Source organism: Lissotriton vulgaris, chromosome 7 (genome assembly GCF_964263255.1).
Source record: "Lissotriton vulgaris chromosome 7, aLisVul1.2, whole genome shotgun sequence".
Taxonomy (NCBI): domain Eukaryota; kingdom Metazoa; phylum Chordata; class Amphibia; order Caudata; family Salamandridae; genus Lissotriton; species Lissotriton vulgaris.
The window spans coordinates 1,407,003,178-1,407,030,009 of record NC_141695.1 but is presented as its reverse complement, the minus strand read 5'-3'; the positions used below and the strand labels follow the sequence as shown (position 1 = coordinate 1,407,030,009).

Here is a 26,832-nt window from a genome sequence, read left to right as displayed (position 1 = left end):
TGTTGCATAATGCAACTGGAAATGGATGGTGCCATCAGTCCAGTAAGTGGGGTATTACACCACTGCACATGTGGGTGTGGCATTTTTGCTGAAATATGGCATTGTGCAAGGCAAGGCTATAATAGGGCAACACTACTGCTGACTGTGAGACAACATTTCTTATTGGTGGCTTCAGATGCAGAGCACGGTTTATTGCTGCTTCAGGTCTCATAGTCATCCATCGAGAAGTACTTGCCCTGCATTAAAACAGGCCACCAGCCTGAGCTTCCTCCTGCAGTGCCCTGTTTTTACTGATTCCACCCCATATCTTGTCTCCAGGACCCAAGAGGTGAAATCGTGAAGGTGGCGCAGTTCATGGGTCTAGAGTTAAATGAAGAGCTTCTGGAGAAGATCATCCAGCACACGACCTTCCAGGCAATGAAGGAGAATCCCATGGCCAACTACACCACGCTGCCCTCTTTCATATTTGACCAGTCGGTGTCGCCCTTCATGAGAAAAGGTACAAGGGGCTCATGCTGATCCTTCCTTATTTTATGGCAGATATTGTGTTACCGAAAAAAGTGTGCCCTCAGTGGCAGGATTAAACATCTATACTTAGGGAAGAGAAGCTGTATGAAAACAAATAAGTGTAAGATAATTGTACATTCCCAGACACCCCCCGCCACCACATTGAACCCATAGTCAGAGGCAGTGGTGGCTGGTGGAATGTATATATGGTGAGGTGGAAACTGTAGGCAGGATGAAAATGTGTGAGCTCTGCGAGACAGCCAAACTCAAAAGAGTTATGCAGGGGTAGTTCCCGCCCCCTGTCCCCCAATTTCATTTTTTTAACAAAACAGATTCAAATTGTGGATTATACAGGACATTGCCAGTCATGGAAAACTGTGCATCTTATTGTAACGCATATAACAGCAGCACAGCGGGCATTATTTTCACCTAGCCATAACTGCACACAAACACAACTATGCACTGACTTGAGAACAATTAAGATCGCAGTAGAAAACGTGTATGTGTGTAGAATATTTTCTGACAGCTGTCACTTTCTACAGTTCTTTTGTATGTTTCAGTCTTTTGGCTACTCAAAAGTGTTAGAGGCCTGACTCATACAAGCAAGCTCCCCTCATATTAAGCTTACACCACAGTGATAGCGATCCCTTTCTGCTGGCATTAATTATGTATTGCACTCTCAATGTTTTGTACCATTCATCCTTACCATTTTCCCCAGAGAACCTCCATGAAATCGAAGTTTGACAATGCAAGTGCCAAGCTTCTCAGTGTAGTCACTTGGGTACTGCCTGCTGTTGTGACCAGTGTTCATTTATTCATGGAGGCGACGGGGCCTAATGGCCACAGCTGCCACCCATACAACTCTATTCTGTCCTTGCTCCACTGTCCAGCCAAACTCTTATGTAATCCTTCTCTCCTTCCTTTGTGCTCCCATGGTCTGTCCTCTTTCTTCCATCATTTATCATTTGTTTTGTCCATCATCTTCATTCTATTCACTCTTAGACCGTTCTCTTCATGACCTGCTTCCTCTCCCCTCTAACACAGCACTTTAGCGTATATACTTTTGCCATTATCAGCTCTCTCCACTTTACCTCTTCTCTGCTCATTTATCTCTCTACCCTTTCTCAGCTGTTTTGTTTCTCTCCTTTCAATCCCTGCTTTCGTTTCCCTATTGTCAAGCCTATCTCTTGCCCTCTCCTTCACACCTAGTGTGCCTTCTCTTCCCCGCTGTATTCAGGTAGCTCTCTTCTCTCACTTATTCCCTGTTCCCTTTCATCTTTCTTTTATCTTGTTGACATTCCTTTTAGCTCTTTCACTTCTGGGTCTGCTGTCTTTCGTCTCTCACTTTGACCACTGCTCTCTCTCTCTTTCATTTCTCAGCTGGTTCAATAGGCTAACACTTTGAGGGATTGAATAAATTAAGAAAGGAAGAGGCCCACAGACACGTTGATCTCTTCCTTCAACATTTAATTTATTTTAGGGTGGTTCATATAACCCTATACTGTTAGGTAACTTAGCTCTCAACGTTGGAATCGAAGAAATGGAGGCACGAAATACTGTACCAGAAAGTGAGAAACACAATAAGAATTATCCTCTGATAGCCCCAGAGGAAAAAATAGTAACAAGAATGTAATCGTTGGTATTTACAAGTACATTTCCAACTCTAGAAAATCCACATAACCATGACATTAAAGATTCTCTCTTGAAAAGGTAAAGACTTTAAAATGAACATTACTTTTGCGTGTAATTAATTTTGAATGCAATATTTCATTTTTAATAAATGCAGAATTTAAAATGTGTCAAAATCGCAAATATTTATTTAAAAATGCCCAGAAGTATTTAAGAACTCACACGCTCCATACTTTTAAAACATGTGCTCGCAGCCGTTTTGCGTTTCTTTGACTTGGAAGCTGTTCTGTTGCCAGGGACTGCGAGGACCAGCAGCCCATTATACCCTCAGCTGTGTCCTCTTCCTGCATTGCACACGCCCACTGCCTGCACCTTGAAGACTGCTTGCGGGGGCCGCTTTCAGAGGTTTTGCGTTTATTTGACTTGGAAGCTGTTCTGTTGCCAGGGACTGCGAGGACCAGCAGCCCATTCTACCCTCAGCTGTGTCCTCTTCCCGCTTTGCACACGCCCACTGCCTGCACCTTGAAGACTGCTTGCGGGGGCCGCTTTCAGAGGTTTTGCGTTTATTTGACTTGGAAGCTGTTCTGTTGCCAGGGACTGCGAGGACCAGCAGCCCATTCTACCCTCAGCTGTGTCCTCTTCCCGCTTTGCACACGCCTACTGCTTCTGGGTATTTATTGGATTATTCCTTCCGCTTCGCGGGACCGTCTGAGGCCATCCGAGGCCGATTGAGGCTGGGCTGGGCCACCCCCCTTGTTTTTGTATTTCCAACAGTGAGACTTTGTGCTTTATACTCCTTGATTGTAATTTATTGTGGGATTAGTACATCTTTTGTAGCCTTGGTCTATTAATCAATTTTCCACGTTTGCACTTTTCATCTATTTATAATATTTATCTATTTTTAGTGCACGTAGTCAAATGGCGCTTCGTTCAGGGAAAGGTAGAAATGTTATGACTAGTGCTATCGGGGGTCAGTGAGTGGAACTTTTGATCAATTAATCACTAGGGCAGCAGTAGTATTAGAACACGAGATAGCATTAACTGAAAAAACACTATCTCTAGATAGTCTGTAGGCTTGCTTGCCTGCACCTCATTGAATACCTCTAATGAAAGCACTTCATTGTTTGAAAATAGGAGGGTAGATTCAATCTTGCCAATTCCATTAATCTCATTAAGTACAAAGGTTAATACAGAGCCGAACCCAAGGAAAGGCACAAAAGCGCAGCCGCCCAGGGGTAAAATAAAGCGTGGGGGTGGTGCCCAAAAGGGTAGAAGTGCTAAAGTTACTAAAACGGCTACCACACCACCTATTGTGGAACCTGTTACTCCTGCTATTAACAAAAGAAGTTGGAATCCTAAGCAACCACCAAGCTAAGATGTCATTATAGGAACTAACGAAGGTCTCCTGGGTCAAATTGAGTGAAATCCCTGATGTTGCCACAACTTCTTTTATGATATTTAATCTGTTTTGTAAAATGTTTGCACTGGTTTTAATTACCTATGCATAATAAAATTACCTTACCTTACCTGATGTTGCCACTATTAGAAAGAATTAAACAAATAAACGTACACCTTGGGAATTTAGAAAAAGTGGTAACGTCGAGTTCTTGTATGTCAGAAAAAGCTGTGGAAAGCATGCAGGGCCGAGGCCCTCAAATACAACATTGAGCGACCTCAGGTCCTGTGAGCTCCACTAGTGACTTCCCCCAAGATTTAGCTGGTAGCGTGGATAATTGCAAATCCAATCTAGCATTGAGCGCTGCCCTGAGTCTAGAAAGTCTAACCTTAGTAGCAGAGAGGGCTCAAAAATGACCGGTAGGGATGGCGAAGAAAAGTCTGGGATCCCGGTTGTGGCTGGGGAGATACTACCCAAAGGGAATAATGTTTTGGGTAAAACAGGTGGGTTTAAGAAGTTCCCCTGCATTGATCTCCCCCCGAGTCTGTCCCCCTTAAGGTAGAATTGACTGGTGTCCCCGGACTAAGAGAAGACATGCTGGAAACTCACAGAGTTGAAAAATAAGGTCATCTATTGGTTGAATAGGAATAGATCGCTCCCAGCCTACACTAATGCAGAGATTATCCACGTTAGAAGGGTTAGCTGGTTGGGTTGCAGACCGAAGGACAAAGAGGGGGATTGCATAATAGTGAATTTCAGGGACCCTAGGGTGGTAAGATTTATTTGTAAAGGCACAGGGTCGGGTGGGGATGGTGAAATACAACCTTTTAACTTGAATTATTTTTATGTCCGTCCACCTCTGCGCCAGTCATCCAACTCGCATACCCGGCGAGAAAAACAATTCAGCAGATCTAATCCTGAATGCTGGCAGGAGTTTTGCCCCCTCTTGTCTAACCGTTTTGACCTGCTTTCTGGTTTGGAGGGAGTGGATTGACTGGGTCAAAATCCCATAGGTACTCCAGGGGTCCAGGGTTTGGTAAATGTTAAGCCCACCTTGTACAAGCGTATTGTTAACAAAAACATTCGCTTGGAGGAGGGATCTGATCTAGTTACGGGGTTCCTCAATGGAGATCGCTCTTTGCCTTAAGAGGGTGTTGATTTGAATATTATGTACCTGTTAATGGAAAATGGGGAACCGTGTGCCGAGAATAGTGCGGGGGGTCCACTGCAGGAAAGCTGTAATTCCAAAACGGTAGCCTCCAGGCCCATAGAGAATGGGGGTCCCGGCTATCGCGGGGTGTCCTCTACAATCTCCCAACAAGTTTTGGACCCCAACCCGTCCTTGCTAACTACTTTAACGCTTAAGTTAAAAATAGTTTCTTGGAATATCGCGGGCTTAATAAGTAAAGTGTCTATAGCTGAGTGGTCCGAATTTGTGGAGCACCATGACATTTTGATCTTACGGGAAACGTGGGCTGTGGTCCCTATACACCGCCCAGGTTACCTAAATTTTTATAAAGCGGCTGTGAACGGGAAAAAAGGAAGACCATCTAGGGGCCTAACTGTTTGGGTAAGGCAATCTATTAATTATAGTCCGATGGAAATAATTGTAGACAGCCCGGACATCCTTGTTGTAAATCTGAAACGACCTGATCAGCTAGATATCCTCATTGTTAATGTGTACATTAGTGGACAGCCAGGTGGGAGGGGCTCCTTAATTTTTATAGATTTAGACACCTTCTTTGACTCGACCAGGCTAAATTGCTATACGCTTGTAGCTGGGGACTTAAACTGCTCGTTCGAACCCCTCAATACTGATGGCGAAACATTATGGGCTGAGGAGGATGCAGACTGGAATATTCCTTCTCTTGATGTGAAGCCAAATAAGAAATGGACAGAGGCAGCCCTGCAGTGGATGGGTTTTTGCCTGGAACGTGGTTTTAGGGCAGTCAAGGGACGTTCTATCTCCGACAAAATCGGTAGGGCAACATTTGATAATGGAAAAACTACTAGACGTATCGATTATATTCTCCTCAAGATTGAATATTTGTCAATACTTGATGATATGATGATTTTTGACCGCCCTGAGAGTGACCACAACCCACTTTTGTTGAGCTTAATCTTAAATGGTGGCGAAAGGAGTGTAAACCAAAATGAGATAATGACTGCGGATGCTTTATTAAGTAATGATATGCGAAGGGTCCGCTGGTCAAGGATCATTGAAGACCCAGGTGCCTTAGTTAGGATTAATACGGTGGTCTCTAGGACTTTTGTCTGCTTTGCATTCCCTTCCGTCACAGGAAGATATTATTGGAAAGACATCTGCAATTCATGAAGCACTCTTCCAGGAGTTAAAAACGTACTTATCTAAACCCAGAAAGCCCCAAAGGTCTGAATCCCAGGCCTCCAGAAAAGTTTGGTATAATAAAACCTGCCGTGAATCCTATGGCCTGCTGGCGGCAGCTATAAGGTCAGGTAACCTGCCAGCCATTAGGAAGGCTAGGATAGACTATCGTAAAGTGCAAAGCCTTGCTAAAAAAGAGTGGAATGACCATCATTGGGAGGAGCTCCTAGATGGTAAAACACAAACAATTGAAGAAGGGTCTGAGGGACATTTAAAGACCTGCCCAGTTCGTATCCCCCTAGCTCCTAGATGCCAGAAGGTTGAAAAACCAGACGAAGGTTTGGCATATAGTTAAGTGGGGAAATAACCCCCATCCCCAAGATCCAGGATATCATGTGTCTCCTGAGGATTGAGTTCGGTTTTTCGAGTCTCAGTTTAGGGGGCTCGAACTGGAAGGTGATCACCCCCCTCCTGATACAAGTCCCTTGTTCAATCGCCAAGTTTTAAAATTTGAATGTAAAGATGTGGAGGATGCACTGAGAAAGATCCAGAATGGCAAAGCTCCGGGAATGGACTGCATCCCAGCAGATCTTTTTAAATATGACCTTGAAAACTGGGTCCCATACATTGCCTTTCTTGGCAATGCAATAGCGAAGGGGGCAGGTTATTCAGACTCCTGGCGGGGAGCGGAGATCCTGCCAATTTACATAAAGGGGGACCGCTCCGGGGAACTATCGTCCAATAAGTCTGTTAGACTCTGTACAGAAGATCGTTGCAAGGATGTTGTTAGCAAAAATACAGAGTTGGATAGAACTTGAGGACATTCTGTCTCCTCTGCAGGCTGGGTTTAGGTCCTGTATAAGCACCATCAAACAGGTGTTCCGTTTTATAATGATTTATTTGCGAGTTGTTAGCCTGGGAGGTGGTACTATTTATGCCGCCTTCGTGGACCTTAAGTCTGCATTCAACTTGGTTCCTAGGACAAAGCTATGGGAGGCACTTAGTAGTATGGGGATGCCCCAGGAGCTCTTGAATTTAGTGATTAAGCTGCATAATGACAATTTTGCCCAGGTGCGCTGGGGAAAGCAGGGTCAGGTCACCAAGAGATTCCCCGTGTCTCGGGGTGTGCGCCTAGGGTGCGTAATAGCACCAACCTTGTTTTTGTTGTTCATTAACAGGGTTGTTCAGTACTTCCTAGCGTTCCCAACTGATGCCCCTACGTTGGATGGTACTAAGTTTCCGTTACTTATGTTTGCGGATGACACCCTTTTAATATCAAAAACTCATCAGGGCCTGCAGGCGGCCCTAAATAAATTTGAGGAATTTTGCCAAATCAATGACCTACAGGTGAACTTAGCCAAAACGAAATTTATGATACTTACAAAATTTAAACCTGTGGTGGGACAGGTTACAATGAATGGTATTCCGCTTGAACAGACCAATGTCATGACGTATCTAGGGGTTATTCTTGAGAATAAGCTTAGCTGGAAGCCCCAGATTGATACTCTTTCACTCAAGTTTACCCAGTTATCGGGGTGTTTAGTTAAAGAGCAGAGGTCCTCACTAACAAAAAGGATAGGTCCTGCTTTAAAGATATTTAACTCCAGGATTAGTTCAGCGATCCTGTACGGAGCGGACCTCTGGGGTTTTGCGGACTTAACCCAAATTGTTAAAATCCAAAAGCAATTTTTAAGAAATTTAACAGGCCTCCCTCGCTCTAGCCCATTGAAGCCGCTTTTAATGGACCTAGGTTGCAACTCAATTGATGATGTGGCACGGTTCAAACCGGTGACCTTTTGGAGGAGGATCTGGACTACTCCAGAACCGGCTCTTTTTGCTAAAGAAATCATGAATGTTAGATCTGTAATGGGTTCGGGTAACCTACCCTGGTTTAAAAAAGTAAGATTGCTACTAGTAGATATGGGATTAAGTAACTTGTGGTCTGACCCAGTAAACAATCGCTTCCCTTCGAAAAAAAACTTTTAAGATTTATACTGGCTTTCAGTCCGACAAAAACATCTTGCACAGATTAATACTTCATCCCTGTCAGGAATGTTCTTAGAACACAAGCTCTATCCGTCTTTAGGGGGATAGTGAGTGTGTTTACAACAGTTCTTTGTATCATCAGGCTGAATCCTTACTCATATAGATTGAGTCAAAAGTCCATTTTTATGTAGAAAAAGGATCTTTATTGATTCTAGTAAAAACATGAACAGCCGGCACGTGTTTCGTCCCCTATGGCGATTCGCGCCAGGGCTTTTTCAAGGCTGTAAAAGATCAGAGTTACATGTATATGTTTAGTAAAGGTTGCCGAAGACTGACCTTTGACCCCAATACAAGTGAGTGAAGTGTTGAAAAAGAAAAGGGAAAGTGATTAAGGTAAAGCAAAAATACTCCAATTTCATTAGTCCATTGCTTTCATGCAAAATGTGATTTATAAAGAAAAAAAGGAAAAGGAAGTGCTCTTTTGAAGATTTGTGATAACACTTACAAGTTGAAGTTTCTGATTTTTAATCAGTGTAAGGAAGAGCCATAGTGACAAGCTTAAAGCATAAGGGAAGAGGTTGATACCAAGCGGAAAGAAGCGTTCACCTATGTGGTTTTGATACTTGAGTGTTTTAAAGATTGTCTATAAAACAAACTTGTAAGTGTTATCACAAATCTTCAAAAGAGCACTTCCTTTTCCTTTTTTTCTTTATAAATCACATTTTGCATGAAAGCAATGGGTCAAAGGTCAGTCTTCGGCAACCTTTACTAAACATATACATGTAAATCTATATGAGTAAGGATTCAGCCTGATGATACAAAGAACTGTTGTAAACACACTCACTATCCCCCTAAAGACTTTACTGTTCAAAACTCAAGAGGTCCAGAGTTTTTTTGAGTGTCCCTCTTACACAAAACTACGTGAAGACTGATATAGCCTTGGATTCTCCTTTGGACCACCCCTCCTTTCTAGAAACAAGCTCGATCCGTCCCTAGAAGATTATTGGGACATTATCACTAAGATGAGTGATAGGAAGCTATACCATCAGTTTAGGATTGGTTCTTTGCCTATAAGAACGTTCACAAAAAATTGGAAAGGACAGGAGGATGATTTTTGTTTCTGGTGTGCGGATCAGAGGGAGTCTATTGGTCATATATTTTTTGCATGTCCTGCCTATGCAGCCCCCCGTAAAAAATGGCTTAAACCTATTTGTCAAAACATCGGCACTCGGGTGGAGCTGGAGGCCTTAAGGATTCTCAGGACTGATATTAGGGAATGCATTGTAATAGCAGTAGCAAAATTCCTGGGTTGGATGTGGACTATCAGGACCATCCATCAGGTTAGGGGTTGACTGGGTTTAGGATCATTGTGTTTTTAATAGATCTTAGTGATTTACTTTTTTACATTGTGTTGTTGTGGTATTGGTTCATGGTAGTAACATCCTTTTTACACAGGCACAAAAAACGGTATCACGTGTATATATTGTGCTATTTTATTGTCTTTTAAATCTTTGGTTGTGTAATTTTGGATGATGCTATTTTTATGTGTGTGTCTTTTATGATGAAATATTCGAAATAAAGGAGTATGAACTGAACTGAACGGAAAACTATTCCAAATTTCACAGATCTGTAATGCCTGGTCAGAACAGGCGTCCCTTTTATTTGATTTATGGATTTAAGAAAGTACCATCCATACTGGAGGTAGAAACACTGCCTCGACACAACAACCCCAGGGTCAGGCCCAGGCTGGACAACAGCATTTCCTTTTCATTAAGGCAAATTTTATTTGGCTATACCAGAGCATGAATGGAGGCATGCATGATTAGCAAGATCACTCTTTCCATACATGAGTCCCGTGACTGCTTGCACTGCAGACCCCTCCAGCGTCCCTTCTGTTTGTGTCTGCTGTGCTCCCCGTGCACAGCCAGGGACAGTCTGAGTCCCTGGGAGACACCACTGTACAGAAAGAATAAGAGGACAACAAGCGCAATACAGTATTGTCTGTGCCAGTAGCGGTCGGTGGTGGGAGTGCTGCCGGGCGGTGACGTGGGGCGGAGGAGGGGTTGGGTGGGGGGGTAATAAACTATGGAATACTGCCAAATACAGGTAAGTAAACATATACATAAATAAAACCAATTTTGTTGTTCACACTGCATCGAATTTGGCGATGCAGTGTGCGCAACAAAATTCCTTTTAATTTATTTATATGTTTATTTACCTGTATTTGGCCGTATTCTGTAGTTTAGTACCCCCTAGCCTGCCCCTCCCCCACCCCACATTACCGCCCGGCAGCACTCCCACCGCCGACCGCTTCTGGTCTGTGCCCGTGCTGTATGACAATACACCCTGCGCTGAGGTTTAAAAATGTAGTACTGGTGTGTGTTTCTGTCCGCCGGCACAACACAAAAGCTAAACCTATGCACCCATGCTCGTTCTCTACAGATCGAAGGGTGACTCCTGGCAATGGACCTTGCATTTCTTGGGATGCAATATATTTTTCATTACTCTACACGTAGGAACTTCCAAGCACACAAAATAACCTTTTCAAAGGAAATATACAAATGATCTCCTTGCTTGAGCAGTTCTGCCATGGTCCTTTTCCCTCAAGCAAATTACCATTCGATTTGAACCAAACAAATTATAACTTGGCCCACGAATTCTTAGAACACGTGGATCAAATGAATAGGATAATTATGAGGAAAGGCGTATATGTTTTATAGATAAAACAGGCAAATATCTATGAGCTAAGCAGTTGTATACTTTTGCTTATACATTATAAATATCAGAATTACACAAAGTAAAGAAAGCTCTCGCGCAGTATGTTCTTTGGAGTATTCTTTTTAAGTTTAAAGTTCATTGAAAGAAAAGGTATAATATACATAAGAAGAAGAATATTATGCAATAAATAGCAAAAATACAGTCTGATAATTACTAAAGGGGGAGAGGGGGAGGGCATCTTAATAAAACAGTACAAATAAGAAAATAACCTGAATCATAAATCTTAATACATCAACAAGAAACAATATCAAGTAAACTATAAAGAATAAAACATTCAAAATTACAATAATGAGAAAGATAAAAAGAGTAAGAACAAGGAGTAAATCTGAAAAATAAAGAAATAAAGACAACAAAGGAATCACGTAGGTTTCCGAACTTCATCTGGGTTAGAAGATAAACTAGCCAAAGAGGGAGCAATTGTTGTTAAGTAGGAGGATAAGGGGAGCCATAAAAGATCCCTTTTGATGGATAAAGAGATAGGAGTAACATTCTTCGTATCCAATCTATGATGAAAACAAACAGCATTCCACCAAGCTTTGAAAGTAACCTTATCAGCCTGTTTCCAATTTGAAGTGATTAAATTAAGGGCAATGGCAAGGAACAAGTCAATTAATGAGGGGTTAGACGTTGAGTGTGGCCAGGAAGGTGATAGGGAGCCTAAAAAGACGTTGGAAATGGAAAAAAGAATTTGGGTGTTAAAAATGTTATTAATTTGGGACCAAACTGATAGCCAAAAATTAGAAAGAGAGGGGCAATCAAAAATCATGTGTTTTAGATCAGCAGAGGGCTCATTACATGACCAACAATTGGAGGAAAGATCAGTAGAAAAAGAGGCTAATTTCATTGGGGTAAAAAGGAGGCGTTTATTAATAAAATAAAGAGTCTGAGAGGTATTAGCTGCTCTTGACGTTTTATGAATTTTTAACCACAATTTGTCCCAAAAAGAAGTGGACCAGCATTCAGAGAGATCTTTTTCCCAGGCCAATTCAGACTTCACTTTGATCCTGTCAGAGGAGAAGAACGAAGACTTATATAGGGAAGAAGACGATGTAGCAATAGATAATAAAGGGAAAAGAGTAGAACATCTGGCAGGTAAAATGGGCGTAGGAGATAAGGAAAGAACATATTGAGAAAGGGAAGGAAGAAGGGAATCATACTGAGATTTACAGGAAGAGGGTAGAGAGAATTTGAATTGAAGATCTGAGAAGGATAAAGGTGTATTATTAAATACCAATTGTGAAATCCAGAGTAAACCCTTAAGTCTCCAAGTTTTCCAATAAAAAGTCCGACCTTTGATGCGTAATAAGCGATTATGCCAGATAGGTTGTTGATCTGACGAGGTAAAAGAAGGGTAAGAGGATGGAAGAAGAGGAATTAATAATTTACGCGTGTGAGAGATCACTAAAGGGCGAAAAGACGAGTTGTTAGTAAAGGCAAGAACTTCATTAAAATTAAAAGGAGCTATGAAGTGTTGTTCAATCACCAAACAGAGAGGAGGATGAACAGGTTGATCCAAAAAAAGCCAACAAGAAGACTGTTTCAGAGAAAAGGCATAATGATATGATTTAAAATCCGGAAATTTAAGGCCACCAGAGTTTTTGTCTGCTTTAAGAGCGTTAAGAGCTATTCGAGGAGATTTATTTCTCCAAAGGAATTTGTTTAAAACGGAATAAATTTTCTTAAAATAAAAACCAGGAATGTGCACCGGGGTCATAGACAGGAGATAAAGAATTAGTGGAGAGAGCATCATCTTAATAGAGTCCAGGTGGCCCCACCAAGAGAGGAAAAGTGGGTGCCATCGATCAATAGATGCGGATAGACTCTTGGAAAGAACATAAACATTTTCTTTTAGGGTTTCTGGAATAGTTGGGCAAAACCATAAACCTAAATATTTAATCGTAGAAGATTTCCAAGAGAAACCAGTAGAAATAAAGTCCTGTTTTAAACAATGAACATTTAAAGGGAGAATTTCACATTTATCAGAGTTAAGACGATAACCAGATAATTGCGAGAAGGTATCAACTTGAGAAAGAAAAGCTCGGAGAAAAATAGAGGGATTCGAGCAATATAAAAGGATGTCATCAGCGTAAACTGACATCTTAACATGGGTGGTATTGAGTTTAAAACTAGTAATCCTGTCATCCATTCGAAGTTTCGTTAAAAAGGGTTCTAAAGCAATCTATAAATAAGAGGAGAAAGGGGGCAACCTTGACGGACTCCTCTGAAAAGAGGAAAATAATCAGAAGTTTTCCCATTAACAAAAATAGAAGCCTTGGGACCAGAATATAATAGTGAAATAAGAGAAATTAATTTAGCAGGGATCCCAATCCACTTGAGCGCCTGAAACATAAAATCCCATCCAATCCTGTCAAAAGCCTTCTCAGCATCCAATGCTATTGCAGCAATGGGGTAGTCGAGGCAAGAAGCCTTACTTAAGATGTTAAAGAAAACCCTGGAATTGTCGGAAGATAGGTGACCTTTGACAAATCTCGATTGTTCAGGGGCAATAATATTGGGTAAAATGGGATCAAGACGAAGCGCAAGGATCTTTGCAAAAATGTTATAGTCTAAATTAACCAATAAGATAGGACGATCATTTTTACAAAAAGAGGGATCCTTATTCTCTTTGGGAATTAAACAGATTACTGCGTCCTGAAAAGAGCCTGTAGAGGACCCTTCTGAAATAAAAAATGCATAAAGAGATAACAAATGGGGAAGTAGTAAAGACGCAAAATGGGAATAAAATTCAATGGTAAAACCGTCCGGACCTGGTGCTTTAGCCTTTTTCAGAACTGACACTGCATTTTTTATTTCAGACAAAGTAATATCTGTCTAGTGGAGTAAAATCAGTGTCATGAGTAGGGGGAGAAATTATCGATTGAAAGAATGAGGAAAGTTCAGCAGGGCATGGTTGTTGCACCTGCTTATATAAATTTTTATAGAAAGAAACAAATTCATTTAATATATCTTGGTCTTTAAATAGCGAATCTCCAGCAGAATTACGAATGGACTCTAGATTTTAGATCGTTCCCGACGTATTTTTAAGAAGTTTGCAAGAAGTTTACCCATCTTATTCTGGCCTCCATAGTAACGAGCACTGCTTTTTAAAAGATAAGATGATGCAGCTTCTGTAGAAAATGTATTAAAAGACATTTTTGCCTCAATAAGACTTTTTAAGGATGATTCAGAAGATGAGTGATATTACTCATATTCAAGTTTTTTAATATTTGCTAATAATTGAACATGTTTGGCCTCAAAAAACTTCTTCTTTCGTGAGACAAAGTTGATGAAAAAACCTCTAGCTGCCGCTTTAAAAGAGTCCCAAATCATTACTGGGGAGGAATCTGGAGTGGAATTAATAGAGAAGAATTCAGAAGCAAAAGAGGTGAATTGGACTGTGAAATTGGGATCTGATAATAGAGCATTAATAAAACGCCATCTACCGGCGTTAGGTGAAAAAGGTAGCAAGTCAAAATCTACAAAAAACTGGAGCATGGTCTGATATAAGGGCAGAACCTATCGTGGCATGTGAGACAAGTTGAGAAAGGGGAATAAAAGGTATATTCTTGTATATCTGGATTACAGAGCCTCCAAATGTCAATTAGAGCATTGCGTCGTATGGCAGTGGTAAATTGTGAGTGCATTTTAGTATTGGCGAATTTCACAGAGGAACGTCTATCTAAAATAGGGTCCAGAATTTGATTACAATCACCTCCAAAAATAACATAATCATCATTAAATAGAAGAAGCTTATCAGAAACTAGAGTCCAAAACGTATTATCAACATTAGCTGGTGCATACACATTGAATAACACTAAAGGAATGTGGTCAATAAGTAGTTTAGTAATTACCCAACGTCCATCAGGATCACATTCCTGATGTATGACTGAAGGTTGATGTTTTTTATGACACAGTATAGAGGAGCCATTTTTCTTTCCTAAAGCAGGGGATGAAAAACATGACCAACCAACCTCTTTTCAACTTGGCTGCTTCAGCTTCTGATAGATGAGTTTCTTGAAGAAAAGCATCAGTATTCAATCTAGCTAAGTGAGTTAACACACGTTGCCTTTTTATGGGATTGTTAACTCTTCCATGTTACAACTCTAAATGTGAACCATTAAAATCAAACATAGGCAATTGTTAGGAAAACAGTAAAACAAATAACTATCAAGTAAAGCATGAAATATTGTTGTACAAACATTATGAAAATTCAGGAACTTCGAATTCAATGGAAAAAAAAAGAAAAGATGTTTATGTGAGAAAATCAGGAATAAGAAGATGAAAAAAAGGAGGAAAAGAAAGGTACTGTGAAATATAGGAAAATGGGAAGAATAAGAAAAGAAGAGAAAGAGAAAAAAGAGAGAGAGAAGGAGAAAGATGAGGAGAAGAGAAACAAATTAGAAAGAGAAAAGAAATAAAGATGAGTAAACTGTCATCCAGAGTAAATGGAATAGAGAGGAAAAGGAGGACATGAAAGAAGGAGAGAAGAAAAGTAAGAAGAACAAAAAAGAAGAGAACATAGATTATATATATAGAACATGAAAAACAATATATGAAAAATTATAAAATACCAAAAAGACATACCACAGAAAGACAATGAGAGCGGGCCTGCAGGAACCACATGAGGGGGATGAACACACCGAACAGAAGACTCCAAGAGGACGCTGCAAGGGGAGATAAAGCCTCCGGGCACAAAATGAGGGAATCATACATCAAAGGGATCACAAGACCTCACCTAGTAAAAAGGAAAAGGAAACATTAGCAGGGCATCCCAAGAGATGACAAAAAACGCAGCGACAAAAGGCGGCAAATATAATAAGACAAACAGCTCAGTTAAAATTGGGGAGTGTCCATGGAGTCATCTCTGCAGGAATCGAGGAAACGTCGAAGAAGCAGGATCCTCATAATTTGTCGTATTATTATTGTAAGTCACTTTGAACAGACATGGATGAAAAAGTCCATAGAGTGCATTCAGGGAACGAAGAGCAGGTCTCATGTCCAAAAATTGTTTGCAACGATCCGCAGTAGCTTTAGCATAATCTTGAGCAAAAAAGAGATTGGAACCATTCCATGCAATTTTCCCCTATTGTTTGGCAGCTTGGATAACTTTAAGTAAGTCTCTATACTCCAGGAAATACAGGATAACGCCTCGAGGTTTCGTTGGAGATGATGAGAAGCTTGCAGAACGAGAAAGTTGACCGAGTCGATGAGCTTGTTGAATATTCAGTGAAGGAGAAGGGTGACGACCAAGAAGTGTTGGCAAAAAGGATTGAAAGAAGGAGATGGGTTAGGCCCTTCCAGGCCTTCCGCAAGGCCGTTAATACAAAGGTGGTTGCGTCGATTGCGGTTTTTCCAAATTTTCCACTTGTTGTTTAAGGGACTGTATTTCTGTACGCAATCCAGGAACTTGATCTGAAATCACCTGCACAGAAGTAACCTTCCTTTCAAGATCAGCGATCTGTAAATCTGCATGAGACCATTTGTCTTCAAGATTTTGGAGACAAGCATTTGTTTCAATCATAACTGGTTTAGGTGCACGTATTTCTTCGAGTAGAAGCTCCATGGAGATGGGCGAGGAGGTATTAGGGGGAGCAGACGGTTCGCCTTCACCCGTTTACCTGATGTGGACGGTATCTTGGAGCCAGGTTTAGTGCTTGAGTGGGCAGTAGTAGGAGAGGAGCCTTTCACTCCAAAAGAATCAGTACTGGTGTCTTCCACATCATCTTGAAGTACACTGAATGAATTAACATCAAGAACCGGCATGCAACTAGAGGACATTTGCTGCGAGTTGTTGCGTTGAGAGCGAGCCATTGTTACCCAGCGTACAAGAAAAAATATCAGGCAAGAATAAGGAGAGATAGTATCGTAGAAAATGATGCAGAAGACTTGAGAAAATCATCTACTTTGCGCCAAAAAAAAAACCTCCATCCATTCAGACTCTCCTTCGACTGAGACAAGGAAAAATGAATTACGAGTTGTGGGAAGGAGGCATCAACCAGTAAAATGGCGGCAAGTGAAGCATCAAACCATGCTGTGGAGAAGAAAACTGCTGAAAAGATGAAAAATTTGCCAACTCGCCAGAGAACTACAGTTTCGCAATGAGGGAAGGAAGTAAAAGGGTTATCATTGCTGCCACGTTATCTGAGGCGAGGAAAACAGGAGAAAAATCCGTCAAGGAACGCACAGGGAGCCGCTAAAACACAAAATGGCGGCCGCGACTTTACTGGAAGCCGCAGCCGGTAGTTAGAAGTTAAAAAGTCATCATGTGCGCTGACCCCGCATTACCACTTCTGTGACTGAGCATGCTGCAAGTATTCGGCCCAAGGAAAAAGAGAGAAACTGCCTGCAACCTCCTTATTAATTCTACGTAACTAATTCAATGAGGACCAAACAGATCCTTATTTGTGTTTAGTCAGGTACTTTAATTTGTACCAATCACTTCATTTTATTTTTCAAAAAAAAATTTCATGAATATTTAGGGCAGAAAAATATACACATTCATGTATAAACATTTACCACGTATATGTACATTTCAAACAAAACGAATACTGTATCAATTATATTCACATATTAAACAACAACACATTGAAATGACAATTATTGCATAAACATTACAAACATCGCACTGAATATTTTCTTATTCTTATTTTGGAATAAGAAAATATTCAGTGCGATGTTTGTAATGTTTATGCAATAATTGTCATTTCAATGTGTTGTTGTTTAATATGTGAATATAATTGATACAGTATTTGTTTTGTTTGAAATGTACATATACGTGGTAAATGTTTATATGTGAATGTGTATATTTTTCTGTCCTAAATATTCATGAAAAAATTTTTTTGAAAAATAAAATTAAGTGATTGGTACAAATTAAGGTACCTGACTAAACACAACTAAGGATCTGTTTGGTCCTCATTGAATTAGTTACGTAGAATTAATAAGGAGGTTGCAGGCAGTTTCTCTCTTTTTCCTTGATCCAAATAAGGTCCGGCCTGTTCCTGTCCCGTTTCGACCTAACTCCCTCAGGTTTGCAAGTATTCGGCCGGCTGTACGAAAAGTCTCGGGTCCACTAGGTCGCGATGAACGCCCGGGGAGGTCCCGTCGCTCTACACTCTCTCAGAGCGGCGGCCATTCCTCCCGGCGCCTAAGCCACCCCCCCTCTTTGGAGTATTCTAAGCATAACTTTGGGGCCTGGGTGATCTCTAAACTTGAACAAGAGTTGTCCTGCAGTCGAGGCTGTCAATCAGTCCAGACAATTAAAGGAAACACCATCATGAGAATACAGACTCACATCACATGGGCAGAAAACATGTCAGGACAAGACTCAGTGTGATTTTCCTAGCAGCGTAAAGTGGTCAATCATTCCCAGCAGCTTTTCAGTTGTGTGATCGTATAGATCCAAGCCACTCTTGCCTATGGACCACTTTCAAGATAGGCCAAAGGTACTGTGATATAAGAGCACTGTGGTAAATGCACACTTTTAAAAGTTTAAAAAATCTGATGTATTATGTCGCAACACTTCAGAAATATGGAGTTTTTATTTCAAAGACACCTTTTCATATTCTAACCTGATATTTGTTGCATGATTTCACCCCTCTTTAAAACAAAAGTTATAAAAGTGTGAAGATGTTTCAGACCTGATGCATGCTATGGGCTGGAAGGCTAGCATCTGTCGCAGGCAGATTAAGCATCAGTTCCTTCTGGGCCTCTGTTGTAAGAAGCGAGATGAGGCTCCCTCCGAAGTGACAAGTTCAGGATGCCTTCATAACGTTTGCAAAAGAGAAACCATGCTGTTTGAAGCACGTATTACAGCAAATCATTCATTCATTATTACACCCCGCCCCCTCTTGTGATGACCAATCAACTACCTCCTTGTCTCCTGTGGCCGCTGCCTGGGCAACCCCTCCCATTGAAATGAATAGAGTTTGTTAACTCCTTCCAGAGCCACTGTATTGTGCGCCCCAACAGGATCCTTGTAGATGGCAATGTAATTCACCACTCCCTCTAAAATGATGTCACTGCTGCAGCTTGTGCCTGCAGGTCGAGCAATACCTCGCCTTTCTGGCACATGACATGCGCAGCAGGACATGTCCACACTGACAATTCAACTTCTTTATTACCGAGCAGCAAGTCATCATTTTTTTTTGTAGCTGCTGTGCATTTTTGCTTGCTCATCTTGCCTCTCCCTCCGGGTAGCAGGGCAACGCCAGCTACGCCCATTAACACCAGCCGCCCCTGGTCAGAGGGAAGTTGTGAACTCAACTGAAACTTGTTCTGTGGACTGAAAAGACAGGCTTGTGAAGCAAAATGATCAGTGCATGTTGACCATTGTGAACTGGGCGTAGTGTCTCACACAAACATGACACAGCGCCTGATTCACAAAGGGCCTCCGCACTGGTGGAGGAGGCCCGCAGTCATAGGGGAGGCCCTACAGTATTAGGAGAGTCTCTGTACTCAGGTGGCCCCACAGAAGTAGCTGAGTCTCTGTACTCAGGTGATTTCTCCACAATGAGAATTCTCATCCCGCCCAGGTGTAGAGAGACCCCCAAAGCTGCGGGGACGCTGCCATGAGTGAGGATGAATCAGGTCTACAGTGATTAAACTTAAATATAGCTGGCGACGTGCTGGTTAAAATGCTAGCAAATTACATGTTGGTTCAAATGTTGCCACAGGAATTCTTTTTATTGTGTGTCTATTTCTTTGTTTTATCATTCTCTTATTGAATTAACAATAATTTAATGATGAATGTCTGAACAGCTACTCCTTTTATGTTTAAGCGGGAAGTAGGCTCTTGTATTTTTAGCTGTGGTTTAATTTTGTGATGTGATTTTAACATAGCACTCTCATCGGTCACCCAGTGTTCCTGCCACTAGGGGGAAGAATATACGGCAGAAAAGCCTTGTATGTCCTCAGCTGCTCTCGCCGGTATCCTTCCTGAATCTCCTTCTAGACCTGTGGAGAGGGAATGGCATGTGTACATGTCTGTTAACCTTTAGTACGGGATGCTTACATCTCACAGCTTATTTCTTTGCCATTACTACTATGCAGAATCCATTATTTTGTATCTTCTCACCCCTGTGTAGGCAGAAGGAAATGTGAGACTGATTCTGCTATATTTGAGCTAGATTAAAAAATTCTCTGTGATCCAAGTAGAAATGGTGCTTTTTGGGTTATTCATTCATTCACTCTAGTCTTCTAAAACGATCTTTTTCAACTAACCAGGATTAAAGCAGATTGAATTCCTTACCACTAGCCACTGCAAGCTTGTACAGACAGATAAGACCTCTTTTATGTATTACATCATGTAAAGCGGTTTAAGGCTTCACACTGTCCAGTGTAGTGCTACTGCGGTGGCACTGGAAACTCTGAAGTAAGATGGACCTGCAAGAGCAGCTTCCAGTGAATTTATAAGCTAAACTTGTCATTGCGGGAGACTTGCAATGAAGAAGCAAATCAAGAAAGTATACAATAGATCAGTTCTCCCCAAACATTTTAGAACCACAACCCAAGTTTTAGAACCACAAATTTCACGACTCACCCTGCTTTAATAGACATAATGTGGGAGTGATTTTTTAATGTAATTACAGCAATTGTTTGTAAATGTCACAACCTTGACCATGCCCTGTGATATCAGACTGAAAGCGCACAGGTGCGTGATTTACAATCTCTCATCTGATGGATCTTTTTAAGTTGACTGAGACGCAAAGGGAGTTACCAAAAATAAAACAATTCAACTTTCGTGAAGCTCGTTTGGCCACACAATAAGGACCAGAACTCAGTAATTGAAGTTAAGTAGCTTTCTAACTGATAAATGATCAGAGCAGCATATATGCATACCAAAAAAACAACAAGATACAGGATTAGAGCTAGCAAACTGAAATATCGCTGTAGATTCAGTCTCAGTAGAATAAGACATGAAATAATCACAGCAACAGCAATAAAAAAAAATTGGGGAATAGGTGTTCCTTAAAGAAACTCTCATTCTCTCTCCTAAACTTGAATACGTTCTAAAGTCATCTAATCAAGGCTCTAAGTTTAGAATTAGGATGGTTCTTTGAATAGGGTCTCAAGGAAATTCGGACGTGAAAAAAAGGTGTCAGCATAGTAAAGACTCCTGTAGAAGTCTTTCCGAATTGCAATAAGTGTTTAGCATGAAGCTTCACACTAGTAAGAATAAACAAGCAGAGCGGTCTGTACCATTCAAAGTTCAAAGGAATCTGCCTTGGCTTCTAACAGTGTGGACACTAATTAAACCAGACAGAAACTTCAGCACCAATTATATCTCTTCCCATACCACCAGGAACCAATCATTTCTCTTTTTGTGTTGTGCATTTGCAACATTACCAGACTTTCCCATCCCACAGAACTTGAACAGCTACTGCAATCTTTAACATTTTCCGTTCCGAATACACGATAAATAGGAGGCTTCATCTGCTCATTAGGTCTTCACACTTCTTGCCAAGATTTCTTTTCTTGGGTCTTACTATCAAGAACCTAGTACAGACAACAATACTACTTTTCTCTAGGCAATGAAACTTTCAGAAAACACAGCTGCAAATGAAAATAACACACTAACTAAGCAAAGTACATTTCAAAATTAAGGCCTTTAGTCAGGCTAACTTTAATTAAACATTTAAACATGCACTTCAAATACATTGTTACACTTGTGCACATGTAACTCAAGAACAAATGCAATAAGTGAGTAAAAGCACACATGATTACACATTCAAAGGTAACTTATGAATATGTCTTCATGTTAAACTGAACATTAGCACACAGTTTATAAAGTTTCTACACTAAATACATTTCAATAATGCGTTTAAATGTTCACACGTGTTAAAACAATTATGAAACACGTAAATATAATGTCACATGTAGGTACATAAGGGTATTCTGTGATGTGTAAGGGTGGAGTCTGAATTTGCGCTACTGGCCAAGATATTGATCTATCCATTTTTGCATTAAAACCAGGCCCAGTGGTGAATTTGTGAATTTTGGATATGTGCACCGAGTGTCTCCACACACGCTACTTCCAATCACCCAGGATCGGCGAAGCACAAAGAGAGAGACGGACCACAGGATCTGACTTCGGGTTAAGTTTTAATGTGCAGGTGAGGCAACAACAGCACAACGCGTTTCGGGCCCGTGGGCCCTTGGTCACATATATATATATATGTATATAAATATATATATATTTGAACAAGAGCTGCAAAGCCCGAAACGCGTCATGGTTGGTTGTACCACGATGAACTGCAAATAAACTTACCTGAAAGAAACTGTGGTCTGACTCCTGCTTCGCCGGTCCTGGGGGGATCGGAGGTGGTAATGCGGAGTTCCAGTATATATATATATATATATATATATATATATATATATCCAAATTATTGCCTCCGTGAAGAAACAACGAGGGACTCGGCGGGCAGTGCTTCAGTTAAGTTTATTTCAACAGTTCTTATGTGGCATGACACGTTTCGGGAAGTCGTCCCTCTTCAGATGCCTTCCCTCCCTGTACTGGCGCTGCACGCAGTTCTGCTCTAAAAGTCCAATGCTTCCTTCTCATTAGAGGACATCGTCGAACTGCATGTCCAAGCATCCTTCTGGCTGGATGCCGGTAACCGCTGCCAGTAATTCAAACAAAATGTTTTCTCCGGGCTGTTGTAACCTTCAAGCACCACCCAACGCCTTCTGCAGCCTCCAGTGTGTGCGCAATGTGCAGGGCGCTGTGGCAATACTGCAGGCCTCACCGTGAAGTTACAGTCCCATTCAGGTCAGAATTACGTTCACCCGTGGCATGCAGCAATCCAAGCCCATATCGATCCCTCGATCTACCTCCAAAGTGTTCCACAAATGAGCTTGGGTTGTCAGGGCGGGTCACCTGTATTGCGCTGTGGCCTCGCAAATTATATCCAAATTATTGCCTCCGTGAAGAAATAACGAGGGACTCGGCAGGCAGTGCTTCAGTTAAGTTTATTTCAACAGTTCTTATGTGGCATGACGCGATTCGGGAAGTCGTCCCTCTTCAGATGCCTTCACTCCCTGTACTGGCGCTGCATGCAGTTCTGCTCTAAAAGTCCAATGCTTCCTTCTCATTGGAGGACATCGTCAAACTGCATGTCCCAGCATCCTTCTGGCTGGATGCCGGTAACCGCTGCCAGTAATTCAAACAAAATGTTTTCTCCGGGCTGTTGTAACCTTCAAGCACCACCCAACGCCTTCTGCAGCCTCCAGTGTGTGCGCAATGTGCAGGGCGCTGTGGCAATACTCCGGGCCTCACAGTGAAGTCACAGTCCCCGTATATATATATATATACACAAAACCAAGGGTGTCCCCAATAGAGATGTCGCACGTGGTGGGGAATCCGCACACGAACCTGCGGCAGCCAGCATTCAGCTTTCTATGCAATATGCCAAACGTGTTTCAAGCCATTAGCCCTTGATCACTGGCTTGCAACAACTCCACAGAGGCAGCTTGAATTTCGGAACACCTTTATTTAATTAACACCGTCCCACCCCAATGGGTGTCATCAGGCAAGGAATTCTGGTCAAAGTAGTCCATATACCTGTGGTGACCGCAGTTCCATTAAAGCCCCAGTGGATCTTGCTGCCTCCATCCAAATGAATCCCCAGTGGGATATGTATTATTAAAAATGTTCTCCCCAGTGGGTGAAAGTTCAAGAAAGAACGCTGCCCGCTCACCAATGTAACCCGCAGGTCAGGCCCCCTCCACTTCTGAGAGCACTCAGGGTTACGAGCACAAAGAATCCGCTGTCTGGGCGGCGGGACGTCTCTGCGGCCGGACCAGCCGCTATACAAACAAAACCAAGGGTGTCCCCAATAGAGATGTCACACGTGGTGGGGAATCCGCACACAAACCTGCGGCAGCCAGCATTCATTTAGAATGTTAAAATGCTCCAGCTGAGTGTCCTGTTCTGTAAAAAGTTTTCGTGCCAGGATGCATATGTTGCCAGAAAGAAATGCAAATGCTTCTTTTTAGTTAATCTGCAAGCGTAACGAGTGCGTGAATCGTTACAAGCTAATGTAACTTGGTCTATGTCTACTAAGGGGACAGGAGAAAAGTGAATACTGGAGCTGCCCAAGCAAATTTTGACCAGCACTGTTGTAAATGTTTTTTTCTGTAAATCTTGCCTCTTGGACTGCACTGCCACTTGTTGATCGGTAGCATGTAATTTCTGATTTTACTACTTCATGTGAGTAGTCTTTTGACGGTGCTTGTGAAGCTAGAAATGCATAGCTTTAACTCAGCCAATCTAAATATTAAACCACCTGCTCTTCCTTCCCTGTTTGCACTTGTGCTTTAGATTTTACCCATTTTAAAGGGATTGGCTGCCGAATTTAGAAGTTGTCTCAAGCTTTAAATTCTCGGCCATCTTTTGGCATAAGCAAAATAAATGGCCTATTAACTGACTGATCAAGCCCGTAGGACCCTAGTTTTTTTTGTGGGGAAAAACAAGTGACTGTCAAAGTACTTATGTGAAAAGTGAATGTGACTAGCTTCATGAAGACCAACCAGGTCAATAGGCTGCAGGACGAGAGCCCATGTTGTTGACATGGTGCATGGCGTTTGAAATATAGCTAAATTAATGACAGGGTGGCCCAATATTACTAAAGTAGATTTTTTTGCTGACTCTGGCCGAAGCATTAGATTTTTAACAGTGACTACTGATTTTCTTTGCCCCTGTACCTAGTTTTCAGCGTGTTCTTTTCCTTCCTCCCAGCTCCCAAATGTAGGGTGCACTATCAAAGTCATTGTTTTAAGTGCAAATTTGGCATGGCAGAATTTTTTTGTCTCGGTCAAACCTTTGCTATACCAGTCACTTGGCTGGTGCATGCTACTTAAAGATGTCAACTTAAGCCTTACATTTCATGACAGTGATATTGACTGCAGAGTGATTCTCATAGAAAAACATTGAATTATTTTATAGGCACTTTATATTAAATAACTTCAGTTTAGTAATAGCAAAAAGCATGGTTCATGGACTCAATTCGTAATTTAAAATTTAAACCAACAGGAAACTGATTTGAAAATACTCTTGTAGCATTTTCAAACAATGATGGGACGTGTAAATTGCTTTTGCAAAGGAACAAAGGACCCTGCCTGGGGGATTGGGCTGTGCCCAACTACCATGATGGCAGCTGTAGCTCTCACCATGCCATTTTTGAAGTCGCCAGAGTGGCAGCAAAGCCAGTAGGGGAGAAAACCCTGTCACAACTCTTTTTTTTTTTTGGAAGTTAACTTCTGTAGACACCATGGGAGGAAGATTCTGACATTTAGTGTTAATCGCCCAGGAAGCGATGCATGGCTGGGTAGGGCTACCTCTCCACCCATAAACTCTAAACTGGCTACCAGCCTGAGTGCTGCTGCTACCTGAGGAAGTTGAGCACACACCTGCTGAACCAAGGGACTAGAACTCTGCACTGAGGCTACTGGTTTACCTGTGGGGAGAAACCCCAAGGGCTGGACCTGCTCCCATTTAATCCCAGGATAGAAGAGTGGATTCAAAGGGCTAGTTGGCTTGCACCCTGTTAATGCCCTAGGACAGAGGTCTTCAATTTGTGGGGCGCGACTCCCAGGGGGTGACACATCCTCCAACCTCACTTGTGCCTGGAATCCAAAACGTTTGCTTTCGTCTTAGAAAATGATGGCTAATTTTGATTGTTAAAATAATCCAGCTCAGTCTCCTGTGCTGTAAAAAGTTTTCGTGCCAGGGTACCTGGTTGCCTGAAAGAAAGGTGCCCCATTAGTTATTTGCCAGTGTAAAGGGTACTTGAGATCCGTGAATTGTTACAAGCTTTGTGATGACAAAGATTTGCTTTTTTTAGTGGTATTGAAAAGCGTTAACATCTGGATTGTGAAGTGCTTGCTTTTAATCATAACCGTATTTACACAGCGCTTAGTACACCTAAGGAAGTGCTGAAGGCACAGATATGTAAAAAAAATAGCATGACATACGCCCTGGTATTACTAAAATCTACATTTTGGATTTACCATTTTATCATAAAACTATTTACACATTTTGTACCAGTCTATCTTCTACTGTGGGTAATGCACTACAAGTATAACATAATGACTTACATATTCACAGTGCTTTTTGTCACAGGCTGTAACCTTGGAGCACTACATATACACAAGTCACTATTTTCCACTGAACCAACCATGAATTACATTTGTGGCCGTCTGGTTATACACAGACCTCTGCAGTGCATTAAAGTGCATTAACTAATAGATGTTTTATAATGTACTACAGTGCATTTCCCACTGAGTAACAACTTTTTAAAATGTATTTTTCATTACTTCGCACATTATTTTATATGTAGGTGCCTGAAAGTGAAAGACCTAACACTTTTTTTGACTCTCCCGCGGCACAAGCTTCTCAACCATACCTATGAGGCAGCACAAAGTATCTCTTTTTTTTTTTTATAACTCTCTTTATTGATTTTTCTCAACACAGCTTGGTACACATGTAGTCAAATACAGGTCACTCATATCCAAATCTTTTACAATAATTGATATCAGGCAGCAGCATAAAAATATAAATTCACATATAAAGGAATCAGAGAGCGGCAACAAGTTACACATTGATGAAAAAGATACATTAGTAATCGAGGTTTAGACTACTGCAGTACATCAGCATCGGCAAATCTTCTTGGATGTATATACACGACAAATTCTATCAACAAGGAATCGCTATTGCAAGCCAGGCAAACATCAGGACACAACATTTTAAACAGTGCAACAGGGGCCAACATCGTACTCCCGTTAATCCGCCAGTGCACCCCAGTAGGACCTCCCCCGTCCCATCCCATCCACAATCCTTTCATACATCGTGTACTCATGGAACGTGTAAGCGTGCAACCACAGTGCGCTATTCCATAGGATCAGACCCTGTCGCCCCCTGGGGGCTAGTTGTTAGTAAATAACACTTTAATGGGGCCCATATATCACCCGGTCTGGATGTCACAGGTAATAACTCCGCATAAGTCGCAAGTTGTTCTTGACAATAAATTAGATCATCTATCCATACCTTGAATTTAGGCGCTCTCCCTCTGCCCCATCTACATGCCACTCTTCTCTTAGCCAATAGTAGCGCCAGAGCAACAAATTTGCGGTGTGCCGCTTGTAGTGGTTCCACATACCCTAAGAGAGCCAGTACCAGGGAAGGCTCCATGTGGAT

General features: G+C 41.6%; 1 protein-coding gene across 1 annotated transcript in view; it reads left to right on the top strand.

The window, feature by feature from the left end:
• LOC147705735 (sulfotransferase 1C2-like) overlaps positions 1–26,832 on the top strand; it is a 595,887-nt gene that overhangs the window by 531,817 nt on the left and 37,238 nt on the right. Inside the window, exon 7 of the mRNA XM_086932182.1 lies at positions 319–499. Coding sequence (XP_086788308.1) covers positions 319–499 — 181 coding nt within the window. The remainder of the gene's footprint in view (positions 1–318; positions 500–26,832) is intronic.